Source organism: Myiozetetes cayanensis, unplaced genomic scaffold (assembly GCF_022539395.1).
Source record: "Myiozetetes cayanensis isolate MyiCay16 unplaced genomic scaffold, myiCay2020 scf16, whole genome shotgun sequence".
Taxonomy (NCBI): domain Eukaryota; kingdom Metazoa; phylum Chordata; class Aves; order Passeriformes; family Tyrannidae; genus Myiozetetes; species Myiozetetes cayanensis.
In genome coordinates, this window is record NW_026087270.1 from 10,992,891 (window position 1) to 11,011,504 (window position 18,614).

The 18,614-nt window shown below is 43.4% G+C and overlaps 1 protein-coding gene across 2 annotated transcripts in view; it reads left to right on the forward strand.

Annotated features, from left to right (window-relative positions):
• GALNS (galactosamine (N-acetyl)-6-sulfatase) overlaps positions 1–18,614 on the forward strand; it is a 43,822-nt gene that overhangs the window by 8,183 nt on the left and 17,025 nt on the right. For both annotated transcript variants that reach the window (XM_050311609.1, XM_050311610.1), the window contains 6 exons: positions 720–786; positions 890–1,017; positions 1,764–1,903; positions 3,078–3,181; positions 9,773–9,909; positions 12,418–12,520. In XM_050311609.1, coding sequence (XP_050167566.1) covers positions 720–786; positions 890–1,017; positions 1,764–1,903; positions 3,078–3,181; positions 9,773–9,909; positions 12,418–12,520 — 679 coding nt within the window. The remainder of the gene's footprint in view (positions 1–719; positions 787–889; positions 1,018–1,763; positions 1,904–3,077; positions 3,182–9,772; positions 9,910–12,417; positions 12,521–18,614) is intronic.

Here is an 18,614-nt window from a genome sequence, read left to right on the forward strand (position 1 = left end):
TATGATAGATAAAGGTCTGAGTACCAAGTTGCATGTGGACCATGTAGGGATGTGGCTGCTCCCGAGTGCTGCCCTTCCAGAGCTGTTTGCTCATCCCCTTGTACCCTTAAAGCTTCCTGTGATGATTTCATTCCACTGCTCTTGGAAGCTGGTTCCATTCTGTACTGAAAGACTTCTTTGTTCTTTCTTTTCCTGTTTGGAATAACATTTTGCCTGTTTGCATAACACCATTCCGTGTTCCAAGTTTGCAGTCTGTGCCCTTCTTGTCCATTCAGTTTTGACCCTGGTATCTTCTTGTTTCACTGCTGTTATTCTCCTGTTCTGCTTCCAGGATTTCCCTATCTCACCTGAAGTTATTGTGTACTTCTCACAATTCTACTCACGTTTCAAACAGCTCTCTGTGATGGACCATGAGATCTTTAATCATATTGCCCCTATTCCAATAGCTTAACAATAAAAGGCCAGTCCCTCAGGTTTGTCCAAAACCTGAAGTCATCATTAATTTGGTTCAAGCTGTCACAATTTGCTTCAGAGTCACTGCTTTCTCCCATAAGAAAAGTTATGGTGACATATTTTTAATATCTGAAGTGAGTTTGCTGTATAGCAACTGTGACTTTTTTGTCACCTACTTACAAAGCAAGTAAAGGGAAAAAAGTCCTTTTTATGTTATATATTCCTTAGGATTGATTTTTTGTCTCTCTGATTCATTTTATCTTAAGATACTACGAGGATTTCAAAATTGATCTGAAGACAGGTGAAGCCAACTTGACTCAGCTCTACCTGCAGGTACTGTTTTAATCCTGGTTTCTAAGCCACAGTGACTTTATGCTTCTTTTTTCTGAGAGATTTAGATGGTAGAGGATAAATTCATTTTTATTGTCGTTTACAGGAAGCTCTCGATTTTATTAGCAAGCAGCAGGCCAGCCAGCAGCCTTTCTTTTTATACTGGGCAATTGATGCTACCCATGCTCCTGTTTATGCCTCCAAACAGTTCCTGGGCACCAGTCAGAGAGGACTGTAAGTCCTGCTTTTGTGGATGTTAGTTCTATTGTTTTTTTTTTTTTAATTAATACTTCATGCTGCAGAAACAGAAAACCTATGCATTGTTTGTTAGATCCAAGTGTAAAGCTCATTTCTCAAAAGTGTAGTGTGTGTGTGCTGAAATGCATTATTTAGTAGCACTTTGCTTGGATTGTTCTTTAATAATTTTGCTTTATTCTGAAATGAGGATCATGTGACTGAAACAGGGGAGAGGGGGGAGTTTAAGCTCCTTTGCCAGTTGTGTGAGGAATGAAATGCTGTATGTGGCACAGATGATTTTTAGAAGGCTTTTATATGATTAGTGCCTGTTTTAAAAGCCTGTAAATCAGACCAGCAAGTAGAGAAATGCAATTTAGAGGAGGCAAAAAGCTCTGTGGACACTGTGAGCTTTGAGCACTGAGAGTTTCAAACCAAGAGGCAATACTCCGTTATTACCTTCCAGTTTATGGCAAAGAGGGTTTGCCTATATTTATAAATTTCATAGCTAAATTTATACCAGTTGCTGGTCTCTGTCCAAGAGTGGCTCACACATGAACAAATTTTGCCTCTTAATACCCCAGAGAGGTTGTTCTCTGCAGGTAAAAGACACAGGGTTGGCAGTGACAGCTGAAAACTTTATTCCCTGATGCATAAGAGAAGGATTTCTGCAGCACGGGTATAAATTAAGTCTACCAAATGCATTTTTTGCTGCTTTTAATGTTTTGCATGCCCTTTTGGCTCAGGTATGGGGATGCTGTGAGAGAAATTGATGATAGCATTGGAAAAATCCTGAGACACCTCCAGCAGCTGGGGATCAGTGAGAACACCTTTGTGTTTTTCACCTCAGATAACGGAGCCGCTCTCATTTCAGCTCCCAAACAAGGTGAGTCTCAGGTGAACAAACCTGGGATGGGGTTGGGAAATCAATTAAATCTCCATTTCTGAGGGAGAAAAACACCTGTATGTGAGGTTCTCCTTTATGCAGCTGGGAGAAGCCTCGGAATTCAGAGTATTTGTGCTTAGAATGACTTGTGTTCATTATTTCTGCTCATTGTTGGAAGGGACGTCCCTGTCTAAATAGACTTTTTCTAGCCCTAGTGTTGCTGTTACCTGTGTGTGTTTCCACTCAGGGAGTGAATATTTTGTAACTTAGGACTAGGCCCACTGACTTAGCAGGGTGTTAACTCCTGCTCTGCCAAATGCATATTTTGAACTCTCTGAGTAATTACAGAGAGTTCGAGAGTCCCTCATTCTTTACCTCTCATGAAAAATATCAAGAAGAAAAGCTATTTTTGGTACTTCACAAAGTTTTTCTTTCGTTTAAATGGTTGTTTCTCTGAAAAAAATCATTGCTAATTGATTTTCTAACCCACTCTCTCCTGTTTGGAGGCAGGATGTCTCGTGGTTGTTGGACCACAGAGCAGGGAGTATCCTGAAATCTGATTTCAGCTCAACCACTGTGTTTGACTTTGGGTGACCTGGAATCAGTGATGAAACCTCCCTGTTTGTTCCTTGGCAAGTTGAGCTCCAAGGTTGGGTTAAAACCCCAGATATTCCTGAAAAGCCCTTGTCATCCCTGAGAGTGAACATTCAGGGAATTCAGGATTATTTTTCTCACTCTTGTACGTTCATCTAATATTGCTCTGATATTTTAAAATTTAAAATCATTATGAGAAAATACTATTTCTGCCTGAAAGTGGTAGATTTCCCTTAGTTACAGACAGTAGTTAACACCCTTAAAGGGAAGGAAAAACAGCAAGTTTTTTCCTGTTGGGGTTTTGTTTTTTTAGTTTGGTTGTTGATAGCGAGGTGTGTTTAACTGTCATTTTCTCCCTGTCCTGAAAAGACACTTCTAAAATTTCATCACAAATTGGTATTGGAAAAAAAGCCAACAACAACACAAAACCAGGAAATAATAACAAAAACCCCAACTCTGGACATCTTATTTGAAGAAGCATTCATGCAGAAATGAAAATTCATTTAAACCCAGCCTAGCTGAGTGTCCCTTTTGGAATACTGGTATTCTGTGGGGTTTATGGCTTCTTTTCTCTGTCTAGGAGGAAGCAATGGGCCTTTTCTGTGTGGCAAACAAACCACCTTTGAGGGTGGCATGAGAGAGCCGGCGATTGCTTGGTGGCCTGGCCATATCCCTGCAGGAGGGGTGAGTATCTGTTTTGAACAGTTCGTAGCAGCCTTAGGTGGACTTCCTGGGTTCAGTGGGCTTTGGTTCAGATTTTTAACATGCCCAAGGTGTCAGTCCAGATGTTTATTTAAATAAGGAGTTAATGCTGCCCCAGAAAATGGTGCCATTTTTGTTATTAGTGTAAATTTGAATCTACAGTGTCTGTGATCAACACCCAACCAGGGTCTGGGCTTGTCTTCCTGCTCTATTTAAACCCTTTACTCTTTTGGATCATGGTGTTTTTCATGCATTTGAACAAATTGGAGTATAAAGACACATTGCTAATGTGTGTCCCATTCCAGAGCAGGAATGTGTTACCCACACTCTCCATGCCCTGAGGTACCAATAATTTGACCCTCATAGCTCCTCACTTTGGTGTTTAATAAAAGTTCCATTCAGGGAGCTTTAGACACCAGATTATTGCTCTTTCCTGCCTTTACACAAATGCAGATATGATCACTTCAAAACAACCCTCCAGTGGCACTGCCAGCCCCTCTTGTCCCAGCTCTCATTACAGAAGGATGCAATCAATCCTGCTGCAGGCCAGGTTCACAGCAATAACACAACTCCCTCCCCTTTGTGAGCATCTCTCATCCCTGAAGAAAGTGATACTTCATTAACTGGCCACCGTGCTTAAGCCTGCAAACTATTCATAAATAAAACATTTTTCTGAGTTGCATTCCATTTGGGGGGGTTTAATTGAGTCAGGATAATGATAATTTATCGTTTACATTTAAGAGGGACCATCAGACAGCTCAGATCTGCAGCTGAGGGCAGGGGTGTAGTTTGGTTTCATCATTTTTAAAGAGTTCACCAAACCTACTAAGGATGGTTTATTATTTTTCTAATTTGAAATGAAAACAGTCTTTTTGTTTAAATTTAAACATTTCCATAAAGCCTTTGCAAGCCAAGTACAACAGCCCGGGGCTAGCAAAGGAGAACATGAAACTGCAGCTGACTGTTTGGTTTTCTGGGTCCAAACTAAATAATGTGATAAAAGTAAACATGCATTATAAATGGGGACAAGAAAATACCCACATTTAAAAATTCTTTCCATTGTAGTAACTCTGAGGATAATTAAGAACAGGAGTAGAGAAATCCTTGTGTCTGCTTCTTTTCTGCCTGGGCCTGGCTGGGACCCCTCTCACAGGTAGTTTTTGGCATGTGGCACAGGGGGAAGCTCCAAATGTTCTTGGTGGCCTGGGGTGATGCACGACTTCCTGCCTGAGGCCATGCTGGGAGCTGCTGCTTGAATTCCTGGGAGTTGAACTCCTGCATTACTGGGCAGAGTTGAGGTGTTTGCAGGGTGGGCTGAGGGAGCGATCTGGAGAGTGTGCCTGGAGCTCACTGGGGCAGGGATGCACCCAAAATCCCTCCTCCACCATGCTGACATCACCTTTAAGCATGTGCTTAACTTTATTTAAATCCTTATTATCCCAGTCTCCAGTTCAGGATGCTCCCTGCCAGGTGTGTGCATGGACTCCCAGATGTCCTCTTGGACTCCGCGTCCTTGCAAAGCCAGTTCTGATCTCTGTCCCTGTCCCCAGGGACAGAGTTAAACCCTGTGTGATGCTACTGCTCGGTAAATACGTGATAGATACTTATGTGTGTTTTCTGCTTGTGTTCTTGCCATCGAGGCTCCAGCCTGGTCCCCTCAGCAGCACTGACCAAAGGTGAGAGGTTTGGCTTTGCTTGTGTGTGATACAGCTCAAGATGGCACTCACTGCTCCACAGGTGCCTCTCTCACTCACAAAGTGAAGAGACACGTGTTTGGAAGTACATTTTTGGCTTCTTTCCTGTGTCCTGTAGAATCTGTAGCTTCAACATCCTCTTGACTGTGAGTTTTAACTCCTCAGCCTAAGCCCTGTGCACCCCAAGTAGCTGTAAAATGTGGTAAAACTCCTTCAAAGTCTCTTACTGCTCTTTCTTTTCCAAAGAGTTGAAGGAAACAAAGGCTAGGGAGACCTGAACTTCAGCACAAAAGCTGAAGGATCTGCTCCTCCTTCCTGCATTGGGTTTCCTCCCTTGTACAGTGGTTGTTGCTTTCCAGCCCTGGACATTTTGAGGAGCAGTGGGAGGGCTAAGAGTCATTTCAACAGGAACAACTGGAGCCAGAAGAGGAGGGCTTATGTCTCTGGCCAGTGAAATCCAGTTGCTGGGTGGAAGGTTCATTCCACTGATGGGAAGGCTCTGGGAAGACCTTATTGTGGACTTCCACTGCCTTAGGGGGGCTTATATAAAGGAGGGAAAGGGACTTTTAATATGGTCAGATGGTGACTGGACAAGGAGGAATGGCTTCCCACTGCCAGAGGGCAAGGTTGGATGGGATGTTGGGATGAAATCCTTCCTGTGGGGGTGATGAGGCCCTGGCACAGGTTACCCGGAGAACCTGTGGCTGCCCCATCCCTGAAAGTGTCCAAGGCCAGGTTGGATGGGGCTTGGAGCAACCTGGTCTAGTGGAAAGGGGTGGAGCAAGATGAACTTTGAGGTTCCTTCCAACCCAAACCATTCTGGGATTTTGTCTCACAGTTTATTAATAATCTCATTGGTTTGTTTTTTTTTTTTTTAATTAAAGAGTGCTTTTGGGTGCTTAACTAAAGGAACACCTTTTGATTTAAACAAAAGAAGTGAAGTGACAGGACTGTGAGCACCTGACAGAATATGGGTAGAGGTTGGGATAATTGGTGCAGTTGGCTGATTTGCAGGTTTTTGGAGGAGGAAGATGCCTCGGGAATGCATGTTGCTCTTGGCATCAACATTCAGTGAATTCTGGTCCCACATCAGGAATATTTATTCACACACAAACAGCCTTTCTGCAGTTTCCTCCTCGGCTACGTTTTCCAGGTGAATTCACAACAAATCAGCATTTCAACATTCCCCACACCACATCTGCCTTCTGGAAGGATCCAGCTGGAAAGAAAAAAAAAATTATATTCTGTTGGTATTTGAATCCTCCTCCTCTCTCCCCTCGCCCTCCTCCCCTTCCTCTCTCGTGCCTGCTTCCTGAAGGAGAAAAGAACATATCAACCCAAAGACAGCATTGCAACCTTTTCTTCCCTATCTCCCATGGGGCGCAAATTGAAATTGAATTAGACAGGGATATCAGGTCTGCTCGCTGTGATAACTGTAAAAGGATTTTATTTAAAAACACCCTGACATTTGTTCACCCAGTTTCAAATATTTAGCTTTCCTCCTTTCCATTCCTGGCGGGGGCGACTTTATTAATTGTCGCTTTTGATTCAGAGTTAAAGCTTGAAAGCTCTGATAACAGCACTGGGGACTATTTCTTCCAGCAACGTGGCCCACAGCAAAAGGATTTCATTTTCTTAAAGACGTTATGTGTATACTGAGAGTTTATTAAAAAGAAGGGGGGGAAAGAGGGGGGAAAAAAATCCGTTTTTACGTGCGTAATACCGGCTGTTCCTCACTGATACGAGCAATATCTGATCTCCCTCGTTTTTATATATTATTTATTTTCTCTGGGCTGTTGCCCTCTCTGGATTTTTCTTTTTCTTTTCTTTTAAACAAATAAATAAATAAATAAATGGGAAAGGCAACTGGAATGAAAGAACACTGTTGACAGGAGAAAAATGGTATTTTTTATTTTTTTCTCTGAAAATACTTCAAAGTTTTATATAAATATTAACCTTTTTTTTTTTTTTTTTTTTTTTCCTTCTTCAATGTGGTGCTGCAGAGCACAGATAAATCCAAGTGGCTATGGCATGGGCATTTAATTTCCTTAAGAAGTTTTCTCTGCTTCACGGAAAAAATGTTGTCTGAGACCAGAAATGTAATTGGATGATTAAAGAGAGTCATCTACATCTGGTGCTGGTTAATAAGGGCCAGGACAAGGAGACCGTGGTGCCCCCACAGGATTGTCCCCACGCGCTGTATAAATTAGGGGATATTAGAGGCACGAGCCTCAGGTCAGCGATTGCCTCTTATCAAAAGATTGAGGCGAGAGAACGGGGCCACAACAAGGAAAGGGACTTTTGGATTTGATTTATGAATTGTGAGAGGTCTAATTACAAAAAAACTCAGGCTCCTGACTTGGCACTCGGGAGGGAGCAGGCGGGGGCCAGATCTGCTCTTCAGCAGAGCCTGAGCTCTGCAGATGGTGGTGTGCTGGTCCTGCCGCTCTCCCATGGCACTGCTGGTGGGAATTAGCCAGTGGATGAGCCTATGAGGGATTGAGCACCTCTGCTGAGATGCTGAGAGCTTGTAATCCCTTGACTTAAGCATTCCCAGCACCTCAAGGGGATGACCATCTCTAGGAGATGTTGTGCTGTTCAGCCTCAGGAAGAGACTGAGAGGGGACCTCATCCATGTTCGTCAGTGTCTGCATGGAGGGGTCACACGATGGACCAGGTCCTGCCCAGCAATGGGACAAGAGACAATGGGCACAAACTGATGTCAGGACGTTCCACCTGATTATGAGGAAGAACGAACTTCCTTTGCAGGAACAGATTGCCCAGAGAGGGTGTGGAGTCTACCTCAGGAGATATTCCAGAACCATCTGGACACTATCCTGTGCCATGTGCTCTGGGATGACCGTGCTGAAGCAGGGAGGTTGGACCAGGTGACCCACTGTGGTCCTTTCTAGCCTCACCCCTTCTGGGATCCTGTGCCTGAGCTGATGGTTTGTGTTTTGGGTTTGGTACATTGTTTTTTAATGTCAGGCACTGCTGAGTTCACCACAGACCAGAGAAGAGCCTGTGCCAGGGAACAGTCCACAGAGCACAGAACGCTGTCCCAGCTCATCCCGTGGGTGACAGGGTTACCCCATGAAGGGCTTGGTTCTCTTTCCCTCTCCACAGTTGAAGATCCCCATTTTCCCTTACAGAGAACGAACTTAATGTATACACCTGCTTTTTGTGAGGGATTTATGGGCTTACAGAATCATAGACTGGAATCAACAGCAGTTTGGGTTGGAAGGGACCTTAAAGCTCATCCAGTTCCACCCCCTGCCGTGGGCAAGGACACCTTCCACTATCCCATGTTGCTCCAAGCCCCGTCCAGCCTGAACTGCAACACTTCCAGGGATGGGGACTCCACCGCTTCCCTTTTATTTGTCACTTCCTACAAGGATAGGCTGAGCATGACCTTTTCCAGGCTGCTCCAACAGTGTCCAGGAATAAATCCTGAACTCAAATGCCCAAGACCTGTTGATCTTGGTCATCTGATCCAGCTGCTTTCCCCAGCAAGGATTTCCATGGCCAGGCTTCCTCTTGTGCTTTGAGCTTTGCACTTTGTTTCCTCTTAAGGAGTTGTGGCAGTCTCACATGCAGCTTTAATATGAGGTGTTCCTGCCAACACCTTTTGATGAATGAAAGCCATTAAAAATTGAAATTACTGTAATCAAGTAATGTGATATTGTAATGTTAAACTTGTAATTAGGGCCCTGCATGTTGCTTTCTGCAGTTCCTTTTTTTAAACTTCTTAATTCTTCCTTTGTGTTCAGTTTTCAGCCCAGTCTCTTAATACAATGTTTAGTCCCAGGAAAAACAGCATTTTTCCTTTATTTTTTTTTCCCTCTATAGCCAGTATCTCACAAAAACTCATTTATCATGTTATCATTTGTTGTATTTAAATAATTAGTGTCAGCTAACAGGCTCTTTGTGAGTAGAAGGATTCAGATAGTCCCAACATTGTACTGTTGGGATTGGACTTGGATTTCAGTCAGAAAGTGCTTCTGTCCTTACAGATGTGGGTTTGTACCCAATGGTTTCGTGTTTGCCAACAAGTGGTAGAGCTGAAAATGCTCTTTTCATGTTACATCTTGTGCAGTTGCATCCTGGTGCTCTTGATTTTAATGTATCCGCTTTAATTTCATATGTCACTGACTAAGCAAACATCTTCCAACAGATTCCCCCAAGAAGGGTGGGAGCAAAGGTTCGTAAAGAATCAGTCAGAACAGACTTCTTAGGGTTTTAAAATATAAATAATTAAGAGCAGAGAGATAAGTATGGCTTCCAAGTAAGGAAAAAGGAAAAAAAAAAAAAAGACGAAAAAAAGAAAAGCAGCTTAAACATCTCCATTGGAGCCAAACCCAGATGTTTTTCTCCCTTATTAAAATATGGACTAAAAATACCACAACTTTACAGTTCTTGAATTGTTGGAAATGGTTTGCAGATGAAGTCATCAGGCTCTTTTTGTTATTATCCATCTATCCCTGTTCTTTCTGGGAACTCTCTCAGGGTATTATGGACTCCAGAGATGACCTGGAGAAGGGAACAAATCAAGGGCTATTTTTTTTCTTGGTGTAAGTGCTGATTTTTCAATCCACAAATGAGTTGGAATTTGCTAAATTAAGTTGAACTCTGTGACAACACGCTCCTGTAAAAGTGAGAAGAAAGAGAGGAAAATGGAAAAAAATGAATCAAAATGCAAATTCTCCCTGGAAGTAGAGAAGTAGGGATCATCTCCTTTATTATTTTAAGAGGAGCTTTGCTGGTGATGGCAGCACTGCAAAGGGAGAGATTTTCACGAAGCTTTGGTGGGAACCTGTTTCCTTATGGATTTTTATGAAAGGCTCTTTGCAAATGTGTTTCTGTTGATTTATTTTTCCAGGTCAGCCATCAGCTGGGCAATGTGATGGATCTGTTCACCACCAGCCTCTCCCTGGCGGGTCTCCAGCCTCCCAGTGACAGACAGATTGATGGCATCGACCTTTTACCTGTCATGTTGCAGGGCAAACTAATTGACAGGTTAGTCCTGAGCCCAGAGCTCCCTGCCTTGCATCCCAGCTGAAGGGATGCCAAATTGGAGGTTATTTTTTAAAAGAAGCTCACAGATATCTTGTATAAACTGAACTGATGCATCTTTGCCCCCCCCCTCAGTGAGGTGGGGCAGCACCAGAGCTTCACACTGTGCTAATTCTCCGCTGAGGTGGGATTTCCTGACATGTGGCATGTTGCCATACAGTGGAGTCTGGGGACAGATGAAAATGTCACAGGGTTAGCAGGGATCCTTGGAACAACATATGGCAGGAGGGGAGATAAAAGCCTTAGAACTGTAGCCTGGGTAGGGGAGAATACATTATTTATTACTCAAAAAGCATCCCAGAGTGTGCTGGGTCCTTGTAGCCCCTGCTTGAGAGAGGTGGAGGTAAAGGCTGTGCTGCTGTGGGTGAGCTTCCAGGGTCCTGCTTCTGTGGATGCTTCTGAAGGGATAGATTTGGGTTAAAGACCTGGAATCTTTATGGTGCTGTCAGCTGTTGGGTACAGGCACTGAGGTCTGGCAGCAAATATCCCTGCAACAAATGTCTTATTGGAAGAGTCAGGGAGCAAAAGAGGTCTTGTATTTGTGATTTTGATGAGGAATTTGGCAGCCTGAGAAATCCTGAGTGCAAACATACATTTTATGAGGAAGCAAGGAAACATATGCACGGAAGACATCTTTGGGCTCTTTTCCTTGTTGGATTTGAGCCTTTGTGCTGTAAAATTGCTTTTTGTGCCTGTTAACAAGGGGCATGCCTTCAGTGTTACTTGAGAGCTGCCATGAGCCTTGCAGGTTCCTCCTTGTGCCATCTTCCAGAAGTTTGTAAAACTTCCTTGTTGTTTTAAAAGGGAATTTCATTGCAGTCACCAATCCCTTGGTGCTCTTTGTGTTACACAATACACTCAAAGCACATCACAGCTTTTTTTCTTTTTTTTTTTCTTTCCTCCTAGACCTGACCAAGTCACATTTTACACAGCCCCCCAAAGACTGTCCAGGAGACTCAGTTGTGGTGTTCTTTTAAGCTTAAAAAGGAAAAAATGAACAGGGAAAAAAAAGAAATCATTACTAGCAGAACATTGAGTACAAGCTGGAATCCTCTTTCGAAAAAGGAAAATGTATTTTTTAAAAAAAGGAAAAGCCTAAACCCTTCAGTCAAAGGGGCACATAATAACTGTCCAAATAGTGAGAGTTTATGGCAAGGAAAAGACACTGTAGTACTTTGTGGCATTTTTGGGGGGGGATGTTAGTGGCACCGGTTTGGATCAGGTGTTGCATTTGGCAGATCTCTCCCTGCCTTTATTTCACCTTTCAGGTATGTTTAAGATCGGGAATGGGCTCTGCTGGCAGCACCTTTCCCTTGTTGTTTCCCCTTTGTTCCTGGTGATAGAGTTGTTTCCCCTTTGTTTCTGGTGGCGTTTCCTGGTGACAAGGGTTCATTGTTTGTGCAAGAACCCACAGTGAGGCTGTGATTTTAAAATAAGAGATCTAAGGCCACCCCTGTCATTCAGACACAGATATTTAAATTTTACCTTGCATTTAGGGATAGTTTTTTCAAGGTAGCATCACCAGAGTGAGTAGTTTTTGCTGAGTGATATCTCAGAAGGAAAGAAAAGAAAAGATGTTTGTACCCCCTGACAGTGAGAAACAGCTTTACCATCATGTCCAAAACAACTGGAGAGAAGAGCTGCTCAAATCTGGTGTCCTTGTATGATGAGCTGCACCAACAAATCAACCCTCTCTCCTGCACATTTCAATGAAATTCTGTGCTGTTTCCTCAAAAAAACCACAATTGTGTGTTGTTGGGGAAACCAAGAGGAATGTTTTTGGGATGCTCAGCAAAGTGCACAGGTGCACTGAATAAGATGCATTTCCCAGATGTATTTTTAATTAGTGAAACCTCTGGGAAAAAAAATGCAGTTTTAGCAGTATGTTTACATGCTGCAAAGTGAGGTTGGGCGGGGGAAATGGATGGGAGTTAAAAATACAGCATGTCTGGCTGCCAGGTTTTTCCATATGGAGTTTTTCTGAGATGTCATGCAGAACACACCAGCATCTGGTGTCCTCCTGGCCACCCTGCCTGGGTGACACTGACAGCTTGATGGCATAGCTGTGGAGTTCACTTGGTGCTGCTGGGAAGAGGAGACTGAACATCCCAGAGCCTTTGAATCCCAGTTTCTCCCTCTCATACACAGCACTTGTGAGCCATTTGATGTTTAAACCGACACGCTCTGTAGGAAATACCAGGGGCTGATAGTTCGAGGATTAACAATCACTGGCAGCCAAGCTGGATAATGTTTCATTCTTGCACTGTGTGAGCTCTCAACTTGATGAACACTTTAAGAAATGTTAATTGAAAACCTTGCAGAGGAGACTATTAGGAGGCAGCCTGTTCCTGCCTGATATCCACGTCGGAAGTCAGACTCCATTAAGGTGTTTGTCTCCCTTATCAGCCCGGTGTGGTGGTGTTTCTCATGCAGCTCTGCTCTCTTTCCCAGGCCCATATTCTATTATCGTGGCAACGAGATGATGGCGGTGAGAGTTGGGCTTTACAAAGCTCACTACTGGACCTGGAGCAACTCCTGGGAGGAGTATGGCAAGGTAACAGCACATGGACCTGCTCCCAGGTGTCACTGGTGCTCCTGGGGGCAAGCAACCCTTTAAACAGTTTTAAATTGGGGATATCACCAATTCATTTTCTTAAGAGCTACCAGATCTGCTGTGGAGGTTTAAGTTGGAGTATTAGGAATTATTTCTTCCTTAAAGGGTTGTCCAGCCCTGGCACAGGGAGTGCCCATCCCTGGAGGGATTTAAAAACCATGTGGATGTGGCACATGGGGACGTGTTCAGTGCTGGCTTTGGCAGTGCTGAGAAATGGTTGGACTCTATGATCTTAAAGGGCTTTCCCTAAATGATTCTGTGATCCTATGAAAATCTAAGGAGACAGGTGTCACACAGCCCTCTCCTGGAATCAGGGACAAGGAAAGGAAGATGGGCAAATTCCAAGTTGTTCTGAAGGTGCTCCCTTTAATGCTCGCTTAATCCCCCTTAATATTAAACTTTTTCACCTGCTGAATTCTGAGTTTTCAGGTGTCCCCTTGCAGTTGGACTCGCTGATCCCTCTGAGTCCCTTCAGCTCGGGATATTCTGTGATTCTGTGAAAGTCTGGAGGCCAATGCCACATTGATCACGTATCTTACAGCTCCTAGGACAAAACACCTGGTGCCTTGAACTATTTAAATGGAACAGGGATGGGTTTGCTGGGTTTGTGATGTTTTTTCCTGGAAAGGTGAAAGGAAAGGCACAGTAGAAAGAGCAGTAAAATCCATGTGGTTAATCTACTAGCAACACTTTTGCAAACCCACATCACGCAGTGCTTTACATTTTATTTATTTTATTTATTTCCTGGATGATCTCCTCACAATTAGATGTTAAGCACTATTATTTGTCTTTCTTTTTATATCTTTCTTGCCTCAGACTTGGGTACTAAACTCTGGGGCATTTGCTGAGTGGCAGGTTCACACGTGTGCCTTGCTGATTATACTTTTAGACATGAACTCAGTGCATTAGGACACAGCTCTCAGCAAAATCCTGACAGCAGGCTGGGACTGGGGAGGGATTGTTTGCATGATTTACTTTTTTTATGCCTCTTTTTTTGAACTTATGGTAGGTCCTCAAGGCATCACAGGTGCAGAACTAAGTGCTGATGACATTTGTGGATATAAAAGTGCACAGATTCTTTCACTGGGATGTCCTGGGGGTAGAGGGAAACGTCAGCTCCAAGGGAGTCATTTACATTTAGGGCTGTAAATATGTGTGTTTGTCTTCCTGAAGGCTGTAGTGCTCCAGGAGTCAAAGTTTGCTTTACAGGGAGTAAGGAGGAAAGGAAAGTTGGCTCTAGAAATGTATTTTACGCCCTGTCTCAATGCTAATTCCACACAGATAAAATGAGATAATTTGTTTGTCTAGTATATGAGTAAAACCCATATATCTCAAGTGGAGGATTTTCCCTGTGTGGGAGACACTGGGAGCTTGTATATCCATGTGTTTGGGTGTAGGAATGGGCTCATGCTTTTCCCATGTGCATGGAAAATTCCCACATGAATTATTGCTCTCCATGGTGATAAATGCACATACCCACACTTACATACCCAGTTTGGGAATAAATAAACCCCTGCATTGATCTTAACTTATTTCTGCATGTCTGTGTGGAGCAGTGATAATGGGGACCGGTTACTCCTTCCAGAGGCTCTCCCACTGTGAGCAATGGCAGTCGTGCAATTAAGGAATATTTATTTCTTTCCAAGTCTTTGTTTAACTACTGTCTGATAAAAGTCAGCAATTATCCCCTACATCAGAGAGACCATTACAAATTCACTCTGTTTCCTGCAGCTTGGATCACATGTGCTGGATGTGGGGAAAATTGGAGCACATTAGTGGCCAGACCAGCCATTAACAACATGCAGAGGAAGCTCAGGCTGAAATTTGTTCCAATTCTCCTCGTGTCCTCGAGCCATTAATTACAAGCCTTGCAAGTTTAAAAATAGAAATAAATCAGAATGCAGACCAGTTCTGAGCCCTCTTGGAGGAGTTTCTAAGCTCACCTTGTGATACAGTTGCCTCTTTCAGTGACTTCCCAGCTGTGTTAATATTGGACTCCAGAATCAAAAAAAGCCAGTTTGTTTGTTAATTTAATTTGAAAAACATACTTAAAATCTATGCACATCTGTGGCATTTGGAATTCTGACTGTTTGATAAGTTTGATTTGCTATCCCAGCAGAACTTCAGCTAATGAGGCCTTGTTAATTGTATGATCTTTAGAGGCCCTTCCTCATTGTGAATCCAGTGTGATGCTGTATTAAACTTCCAGATATAAAACTCTCTGTGTCTGAAGGCCCACACTCAGACCTGGAATATTTGGTTGGCATGTCATCCGTTGGAAAGAGTTGGCCAGATGTAGCAGAACAGCTGCCTGCCCATTTTTAAGAGGTTTGTTTTATGGGTAGTTGAATATCTCATTATTTTGACAGATACAAGGCCCAGTTTAGCCAAGCCTCCATTCACTTTCAGAATTCCCTTGGTAATTGACAGTGTGGGAAATCATCAATGCAGAAAACTTGCCCTAGTTTTAATCCACACTTGGTACATTTTTGTTTGACTTTTAGATGAGATGACACCATTAGAGCAGCTAAACCCACATTTTCATGTTGATACGGGAAAATGGGAAACTGGTGCCTGTTCTGGGTCTGTCTAAGATGGCCAGGATGAACAAGGAAGGATGTGGCCAACTTTGGCCCCCCACCTGGAAAGCTGGTTTTGAGTGGGTGTAAGTTAGTTCAGCAATAAAGAATGTACACACAAATAAAAATGCACCAGGGAGACACAGCTTGCAGAAAGCAAAGCCTAGGAAAGCAGAACAGGGATCTGAAGGCTTCTCTCCATATGGCACTTGGAATATTTACCCTGGAAACATCCCATGCAAGCAGTACACAGGTTTACAGTCATCCCAAAGTCCCCTGACAGTAGCATGCCCTTACTGGTCTGCATCCTCTGCCTTATGGCCTGGGATTAGAACTTGTCATCTGACACAGAGATGAATTGTGCTCTTCTGTTCTTCCCGATTTTTGCTTGTTTATTTTTTAACCCCCAAGCAATTTTTTTTTTCTAGTTTGACTCCTGTCATAAAGTCTTGTAGTCTTGCTCAGTGCTGGAGGATACCTTGACGCTCTTTTCTGCTGGATTAACTGGATTTTTTGATTCTTAGAGGGGTGGTCTCTTGAAAGCATAGAGGGAAGGCTCACTCAGCAGAAGCAAGTGGGAATAAGCACTTCATGGGACATTTTCCCTGTGGATTGCACAGGATGCTTATTTAGAGCTGTTTACCTGACTTCCATCTATATAGGTGGCTCATGTTTACATAATTTGACATCTCTGACATTCAAGAGGTGATAAATGGGACAGAGAGAGATGAAAGGAAACCTGACTTGAAAAATGTGTTTGTATTTTTAAATAGTTCGGTAGAGGGAGAAAGATCTCCCTCCTGCACAGGGCTGAGTCCCTGTTGCTCTGACTGGTGCATATAAAGCTTTTCCATTATTGTCCACCTTTCTTAAAGCAAAAATCAGCAGTGATAAAAATAGCAGAAGGGAGAACTAAGGATAAAACTGGGCACATCCCTCTTGCATAGTGTATCACACAGGACTTTTACTGGAAATCACCTGTAAAATGCTGTTCTTGTTTGGAAAGAGGGGTCTGCAAGGGGCAAAACTGAGTGTTCTCTATAGATTTATCTGAGTCGGTAGCCAGTCCTCAGGAATTTCCTAATTTCATGCTGTGTAGGGGAGGCAAGAGTAGGAGCTGCAGGAGAGAGGAAATTTCCTTTTCACTGTCTGCCACCAGGAGTATCCAGCACAGAACATTCCTTGTGCCCTCCAAGAGCACTGATGAAAGAAGGGGAAAAAATAATTAAGAAAAACATATGGAAAAGGGCCTTTTGTTGTTGGAGAGTGGCTGATAACATCAACCTTTCTCCTGTCAGCTTGTTAGGAGTGTTCACTGAGTTTCCAGAGGCTGCTGTGACTTTAAAGGATGGCTGTAGGCGCCTGCCAGCAGCTCCTATTGTTTTAATGCAAAATGCCAAAGGGGTTATTCCAGTCAGGCTGTCTGATTGCCCTTCTCCTCCACGTGAAGGGATCGATAAAGCCTTTTCTGCACGGGGGATGTGAAGTCAAGTAGAACCTCACAAATAATGACATTTCATTGTGGTCCTCTGAGCATATGAACCAGCCATCGATCGGGAGGCTCGTGAGCTGCCCGTCTTCGGGGGGCTGCCCATCTTCTGGGGGCTCTTCCAGCCACTTAACACATTAGAGGCAATTCTTGGTCCACAGGGTTGAAGCTCAGCAGTCACACTTTGAGATGTCTGCTCATCACGAGCTCCACTTTAGGAGGATTTCGCTGGGAATCACCCAGGAAGGGAGAGCACCATTTACAGGTGCTGTGGCAAACAGCAAGAAACAACATTCCCAGCTTTAATTAACAGCTGTGCTTTTCTCCTTCCGATATTAACATGGTTTTGCTGCTCTGGGTTTTGCGTGGTGGAAGGAGGAGACATGAGCAGGAGACAGATCCCAGATTTGTGCGGCACTGTCCAAATCCACGGCCGCCTGTCAAGTCAGAGTGATCTGGGCTGGAGCCAGGGTGAGGAATTGCCAGAGGGCTCACGTTAACACAAGTGGTGATTCCATCTCTTGGCCCAGAGCCCAAACTGGCAACTGGCTGTGTTTGTCTCATGTCTATATTGACACAGCATCTGTGGTCCATTTGCTCTGGAAATTAGAGCATAAGCTGTGCAACCAAGGGCTGCAGTGGCTTAGGAACAGGGAAACAATCCGGGTTACTTGATTGCCGGGAAGGACAGGAGGATGTGCTCTCCAGGAGGTTCATGTGATAGGGAGGGAATATTATGTTTTATTATTAATAATAATAATAATGACTATTGGAATTTTTCCTACAGCAAACAGTTTTAAACAGCGGTGCAAAATGGTGTATTAGAGCTGGTACAGAGCTGAGCTATTTCTGGTGCCATTTGATGCTCTTTTATGGGCTCCCTTAGAAAGCAGGAGATGTTCTAGGCAGGGTCTTCTGGTTTGGTTTTCATGCTTTTGTGATCGAGGGGAAAAGCTCCAAGAGTTTACCTAAACACAAGCAGTGATTTTTCCACTGTGTTTGGTCAGCATTACCTGTGGACATGGAACTGAACATATGAACATAATCGCTGAGGTTGGAAAAGCCCTCCCAAACCATCAAGTCCAACCCGTGACTGATCCCCACCTTGTCACCCAAACCAGAGCACTGAGTGCCATGTCGAGTCATTCCTTGGACACCTCCAGGGATGGGACTCCATCTATTACCTTGGAGAGTGAGCAAGATAAAATATTAGGCATGTGCTTTAAGTGGCTCTTGATCCCTGCATATTGTTATTAAGAGTAATAAACTAATAAATAGCTTTAAGGCAATGACAGGGGATGAAGGGATGGCAGATCGGGCTTGTGTTATCCTGGTGGAACATGAAAATAATAACAATCCATTTTATTTGCAGAGATAAACTTGAAATGCCTTAGAAATTTAAAGGGTGGTTTCAGCCAATGTCATAAAATGGTTGTTTTATTTATTGGAGTTTTATTTATTTATTTATTTTGACTTTCCCCAATAGGCTGCTTTTGAAGAGGGCGTTGAGTGCTTAAATTAGAACAGACAGCTTTTGGCTGGTGCCATCAGGCAAATTGTCCCAGCACTTTCTTTCCTGGGAATCTCTGTGACTGTAGCCTGGGCTGTGTTCTGGAGTCCGGACTACAAAGAATTTATAGGAAACAAAAGCTAAAATGTAAACAGAGCAATGTCTAAACAAATACCCAAGAGACTAAAATCTTCTTTCAAACTGAAGCATTTGCAGCCGAGGAGCACTGTACCAATTAGCAGGCTCTTAATTAAATTGCTTGTTTGATTTGCATCCAAATTATAATTTGGATGTTATGGAGGCTTTGATACCTTTTTATTAACTGGTCCTTTTGTGGAAAAAAACCCCACAAAAATCTATTTTCCCTGTGTGTTCCAGAGGCCTGTGGCATCACAGGGTGGAAAGGTCAATCAGTTTTGTATCCATTTAAAGTCCATTATTGGTAGGGCCACTCCA